At 33.9% G+C, this 6,149-nt stretch overlaps 1 protein-coding gene across 6 annotated transcripts; it reads right to left on the minus strand.

The window, feature by feature from the left end:
• Nucleotides 1-314: 314 nt before the first annotated feature.
• LOC105458668 (ankyrin repeat domain-containing protein 11-like) lies at nucleotides 315-5,826 on the minus strand. Of its 6 annotated transcripts, none has more exons than XM_011704155.1 (8): nucleotides 5,588-5,826; nucleotides 4,485-5,280; nucleotides 4,015-4,362; nucleotides 3,014-3,421; nucleotides 1,693-2,292; nucleotides 1,462-1,572; nucleotides 1,042-1,339; nucleotides 315-771 (listed from the first exon to the last, which is right to left on the minus strand). In XM_011704155.1, the coding sequence occupies exons 1-8, from the start codon at nucleotides 5,672-5,674 to the stop codon at nucleotides 519-521; spliced, it is 2,901 nt and encodes a 966-aa protein (XP_011702457.1). In that variant the 5' UTR covers nucleotides 5,675-5,826; the 3' UTR covers nucleotides 315-518. The 6 variants fall into 6 exon arrangements, with proteins under 6 accessions (XP_011702457.1, XP_011702459.1, XP_011702458.1 ...); XM_011704157.1 differs by having other exon boundaries at nucleotides 1,462-1,500; nucleotides 4,015-4,401; XM_011704156.1 differs by having other exon boundaries at nucleotides 1,462-1,515; nucleotides 4,015-4,401.
• Between the last annotated feature and the right edge of the window lie 323 nt (nucleotides 5,827-6,149).

The raw sequence follows: 6,149 nt of genomic DNA on the forward strand, positions 1-6,149 counted from the left end.
TACAGAGTGAAACCTGGTTAAGGTATAGGTATAATATCATATCGGGAGAATGATCGACTACTATCTATAGCGATATATATTGTGTAATGTCGCGGAGTAATTGATTGCCGTATAATCAGAAGGGTCAGAATATTCTTGGCTGAAAACGAGATACCGTCGTACATGTGAATGTACATTTTGTGTATTTTATTAACGTCCTTATGTGTTATACGTGAGGAACCTATGTTTGTACACCGTTACAAGAGAGACTAGCGTGCTTAGATAAACGTCGTTTACATTACATCGTTATATTTAAAGAAACACAAACGCAAACATTTTTTTTAAGTGAATTTTTTTTTGAGAAAGAGCAAAGTACAGATGCAGTCACGTTACATCAAGCTATCTTTCACTTTTCGTTGGATCATCAACGCATTCTTCTATATCGTGTTACGACAAAGTGTAAAACAATTGTAATAAAACTGTTTTTTTTTCTTACTACTTGCGTACATTAAATTATTATTTACTGTGTGACCTTCTCGTCACGATTCAATCGATTTCGGAGACCGGTCGACTATAGTGGCCGAATCGTAACCGTCATCTTCTTCGTCCTCGTACTCTATTTCAACATAATTCGGCAATTCATCACCGTGGGTAAAATCGTCGCTATTCGCAGAACAGTTCTGAGCCGTTTTATCATCGTTCATAGTCCGTTCGGTAGCAAAATCATCCTGATAATCCAGTTTCGCAGTAGAGAACGATCGATCAAACATTACATTGGACAGTCTGACATCCCTGTAATTACGTCCTATGAAATAACTCGTTGCTGCAGCAATAAATGATTATCGATCGCAAGTAATATAATAGTTACGATAAAATGGCAGCGATTTATTGTGAATAATCTCAATGTAAATTACCAAAAAAAAAACAGAGAAATCAGTAATTAAAATTTAAAAAATGTTAAAATTGAGAGACATTTTCCTAAAGAATATTATTCTTTCCTTAATTCTCAAGTTTTAAAAACACAACTGACGACAGAAATAAAATCCAAACGAAAGTACTAACTTGACGATAATTGGAATTTTGCCATTAATAATCCTAGATTGAATGTTGAACCACTTAAATACTGCATCCGTAGAAATGATTGATTTGTTATGTGTACTTGCAAACTTTTCGCCATCCATCCTTTGTTGTTCTTCATACGAACTAATTATGCGAGTCAAATCCGTTAGCTTATGTTTTGTGGAAACGATTTTGACTTTATCATCCTTTTTCTCTTTCTTATAGCCTTTCTTGCATTCATCTATCTCTTTATATTCGCGATCTATCTGTTCCTTTATCGACTGATCCATAGGCATTTTGTCTACAATAAGTACACAATTAAAGCAATATAATTAATTGAAAATTTAGCATAACAATTTCTTTTCCATACAAATCTACAATATAGAGAAAGAATTAAAAAATCATGAATCTCATAGAACTCACCTTTCTCTTTAGGTGATGGAGGTGTTTTCACTGTTTCTTCTTTCAATTTTTCGTTTGTAACGAAAAAATAAAAATTAATTAATAATGTATGTAGTGAAGCTGCTGATAAAACTGAAAAATTTCTGCCTAAATTATGATATACATATAACAAAAATTTAGAAAAATCTTGTTATATATGTATGTATAATAATTAAATAAGTACATATAATTGAAAAATTAAACATAATTTACCTTTCATAGATTTTTTTCTATCGGTACAATATTTCTCATGACAGGATTTTTTCGTAGATTCGCATGATTTCTTATCGTCTTCCTTTTCTTTCTGCAATGACTGACAAACTTTCATTTTAGTAGTCTTTTCCCTTGATATACATTTGGCCGGTTCTTTCGTGCACTTTTTCTTGATTTCATCTTTCTCCTTGGTTCCGCATTTTCTCTTTGTTTTCTCGCAAGATGGTAGTTTTTGATCCTCCTCTTTACTACAGCCAGTATAAAGTCTCTTGCTTACATTCGTGTCGCGAACGATATCGGAAATCAAAGTGGAGAAAAATTTACGATCTTGCGGGCCGGGGAAAATTGATTGTTGCGAGTAACGTCGTTTTCCGTCTCCTTTGCTGCAGCTTTCGTCACTGGCTCGGGAAGAATTTCTTTTGCGGCCGCTGTTAGACCGCTTTCGAGTGCTTTCGGTGCACTTTCGTTCCTTCTTGCTGTTATCGCGCTTTACGTAACGTTTCTCGTATTTTGATTTACAATCATTCTTTCCTTTTGAATCCTGGCAAGTTGCACGCGTCTCGTCGGATTTCTCGCAGCCTTCAGACTTTGATTGCCGTTCTGCCATATCAAGATGTTAAATTAAAACACGTGATAAAAAAAATTAGAAAAAACATAATCAAGTGAAACATGTAAATTAATAGATTAAACGGAGAAAGGATATAAAAATATACAAGTATTAGGAAGCAAGAAATAGGAAAATTGGAGAATGGACAAATCGATACACCATATAGAATTTTATTAAGATGTGATAAATATTAAATTACGATAACTAAACGCTGTAAATTATTATATGATTACTAATGATAGCTAACGTTAAATTATTATAACAGCAATAATAATGTCTACTATTCTATACAATTTTGCACGGAAAGAACGATTTTGTTGAAAGGTCTAAAAATTTTGCTAAAAACGGATCTGAAAATAATTTTTTGTTGATACATCAAAAAAATTTGTTAGATTGTGAAAACTGATAAGCATTGCTATAAAACATTTTGATATTCTAGCAATCACTTTGGCTTTCGCACAAAATTATTTTGATTGTTGAACAAAAATTATTTTCAGATCTGGATTCAGCAAAATTGTTCTTTTCGTGTGATTATACAAGATATCATATATCAATTTCAGATATTTTATAAGATATCGCGGAAATATTAGATTCAATTTGAATATTTCTTAACGCGCGAGAATTGTATCTTCATACGCTGTTGCAATAATAGTTATATGCCTATTATTATGCATTTTATTACATCTTTACTTTTATTATATCTCTTGTCAATACCTTGTTTTCGTGAACAGTTAGAATCTTGCTGTGCGCGATCCCTGGACGAGACTCGTGCCTTCGCGTCGCACTTCCGAGGGTCAGGACATCGCTCCTCGAGCCAACTGCATGGCTTCCGCTTCTTCGGTTCAGGACACGTGGATCTTTTGCTTGGCTTAGATTTTCCGTCCTGTCGTTTCTCACACGTGTCAGCTTGGGACGAGACACACGTGTCTTCCCGTCGCGTTTTCCCGCAGAACTTTTTACTCTTCGATCTCCTTGTAGCCTCCCGAGAACACGCGCCGTCATCTCTTTCGGCCTCGACTTCGCGTTTCGAGCGTTGCGACTTACCATCCTTCTCACAGTCGGCGGATCTTTTCTTCGAAGCGTCGAAGGAAAACGACTGCAGCTTTACCAGAGAAATGCGATCTATGATCGCAGGTTTTGTTAAATGTTTTAATCGTTCAATACACTAACATTATAGTTGCGGACTGAATATGTATATGCACGGAAAGAACAATTTTGCCGAATTCAGAGCTGAAAATGATTTTTGTTCAATAATCCAAATAATTTTGTGCGAAAATCAAAATGATTGCTAGAATATCGAAACGCTTTATAGCAATACTTATCAGTTTTAACATTCCATCAAATTATTCTGATGACTTCAACAAAAAATTATTTTCAGATCTGTTTTTTGCAAAGTTTTAGACCTTTTAACAAAATCGTTCTTTCCGTGCGTAAAACTTATTTTTATTAAATTACTATACGAACATATATAGGTAGTACATAATATGCATATATTATACACGGAAAGAACAATTTTGCTGGATATACAGATCTGAAAATAATTCCTGTTGAATCATCAAAATTATTTTGATGACTCAACAAGAATTATTTTCAGATCCAGCAAAATTTTTAAACCTTCCAAGCAAAATTGTTCTTTCCGTATAATTTTAAATCGAGGATTATTAAACTAATATATAATAAATTAAATAAAGTTATCATCTGGGATGTCAAAACACCTGGATGCGAGCGTGTGGTGTTCAAAGGAATAATCAATGGATTTGCATTTAAATCCTTTCTCAATTTTTCAAACTCTCGAACAGATTGTTGGATCATGGTGTAACTTTTTGAAGAGAAAACGCGACGCGGTACAGAAGGTAGATATGACTTTCGGGATCCTTCATTTCCCGAACTTCCGGAGTAAGCTAAATGACTAAAGCGAGACGATTGGTAGCCCGCACTTTGTCCTTGTCGCGTTGTGCATTGTTGCATATCAGACGCGAAGAACTGGCGGTCTTCGTTTTTTATCATATTCTCGATCTTAGAGGTTTTCCATGTATGATATTCCCTAAGAGGATGTGATCGCTCTGTGGAGAACCATTTTGATGAAATATTGCGCGAGATTTCTACAAAATGTAAATCTGACTCATATTTCGCAAAGTTTGAATGTTTAAATTATGTGTTAGTTAATATTGTAAAATTACTTTACCTATTTCCGCAAATACGGATGGTGCATCTTTCGTACATTTCAGCGGTTTCGTCATCGTATTCGATCCTTGCAATGTTTCAAATAAAGATGGTAATGGCTTGGAAGTGATTACAGACGTTTGCGAAATGCTATCTTTCTGCGTATAATTCCGAAATTCCAGAGATTGCGACGAATCGTATTTTCGGGAATGTTGATCGTCTTGTAACTTGAGCCGATCTCGCGATTGCTGCTGCTTGACTTCTGGTGTTTTTAATTCTGACTTTGCGGGAGACGAAGAATCCACATTACTCGCAGTGGTAGAAATCGATAAATCAATCAATTCTTGTTCGATTGTACGATTAATTTTGAGTTCTGGATTTTCTTGAAGAGTGAAAATTATTTTTGAAGTGCAATTATCGTAGCAGACTTTATCAGATTTTATTACAGTGTTGTCGTCATATACAAAATCGAAATCACCAGCCTGAACGTTTGGAAGCGTTTTGAAGTCTTTGGTTCTAGATACTGAATTTCTATCCGGCAACTCTTCGTATTTAATGAGAGGTTTTAATGCCTTTGGACGCATTATTATTTCCGTATTCGCTTTGGAAGGCAAAAAATACGTGGGTGATCGAGAATTCCAGGTTGTCATGGTGATTTCAGGTAAAGCCATCCATGTTGGAAAGATAGGCTCCAGATTATTGGAAATTGTTGATAAATTAATTCTTCTGCTCTTATGAGTATTCTTTTGTATGCGAGAGGAGTTGAGAAAATTCGAAAGGCAACGCTTAAATGTGTTCGTGGACACGAGCGTTTCATGCTAATTTAAAGAAAAATATTACTTAATTTATAAAACATTTGAATATTTTTAATTGCTTTTGTGTATTTACATTAATTGTGGTCTTTATATTTTTTATCTACAGGTTAGTCTTATTATTAGATTTTATATATGTATTTTAATGCGTTATTTCCAATGCATAATTTATAACAGAAAAATTGAGAACGAATAAAAATTATCGAAACTTTTTGGAGATGTTATGTTATTACAAGACTTGATCTTTTCGACACATTATTTTTAATTAATAAATATTTTTACTAATGGAGAGAGGTTGACTTTGATGGAGTACCTGCAAGGATTTAGCCGGCAGAATGTATAATAATGATAAATCTTGCAATGCCCATATTCTGAATCCGCTCATGCTTGTCTTATTCATGTAATTAATTAAATTAAATTAGTATCTATAAAATTTGATTTACGTAGAATTTTGAGGATTCTGAATAACAGAAAATTTTGTTGTAGATGTCAAAAATGGTCTGAAGTTTCAGCACACATCACTCTAAAAGTAATATTCATCATAAGACGATCGATCGATCGATTTAAACATCTGCTAATAAAATGTCACAAATCAAAAACTAATTTCAAAACAAAGAGATTATATACAAAATTGCATTTTACAAACGACACCGTTGGACACGCCGAGTATAAATAATATAATACGTAAAAATTGTTATTATAATAAATAAGAATACTGTGCATGTGTGACCATTTTTTCCTTTAATGATCGGCTGTGAGAGTATCGTTATAACAAATATCGGTTACAGAATTTTCTGACGATAAAACCGCATCATCCATACTCGCGCCTTTGAAATCGAAAAATCTTATTACGCAGAAAAATCTGATCGGACATC

The sequence above is a fragment of the Wasmannia auropunctata genome, unplaced genomic scaffold, assembly GCF_000956235.1.
Source record: "Wasmannia auropunctata unplaced genomic scaffold, wasmannia.A_1.0 LD334450.1, whole genome shotgun sequence".
Lineage (NCBI taxonomy): Eukaryota > Metazoa > Arthropoda > Insecta > Hymenoptera > Formicidae > Wasmannia > Wasmannia auropunctata.

What these genes read in the sequence shown, in the direction of transcription:
- LOC105458668 (XM_011704154.1), bottom strand. Translation starts at nt 5,674, where the DNA reads ATGAATAAGACAAGCATGAGCGGATTCAGAATATGGGCATTGCAAGAT. An exon ending in TCCATCACCTAAAGAGAAAG is followed by an intron (nt 1,340 to 1,461) that starts GTGAGTTCTATG and finishes TACTTATTGTAG; the next exon opens with ACAAAATGCCTATGGATCAG. An exon ending in AAAATTCCAATTATCGTCAA is followed by an intron (nt 772 to 1,041) that starts GTTAGTACTTTC and finishes ACGTAATTACAG; the next exon opens with GGATGTCAGACTGTCCAATG.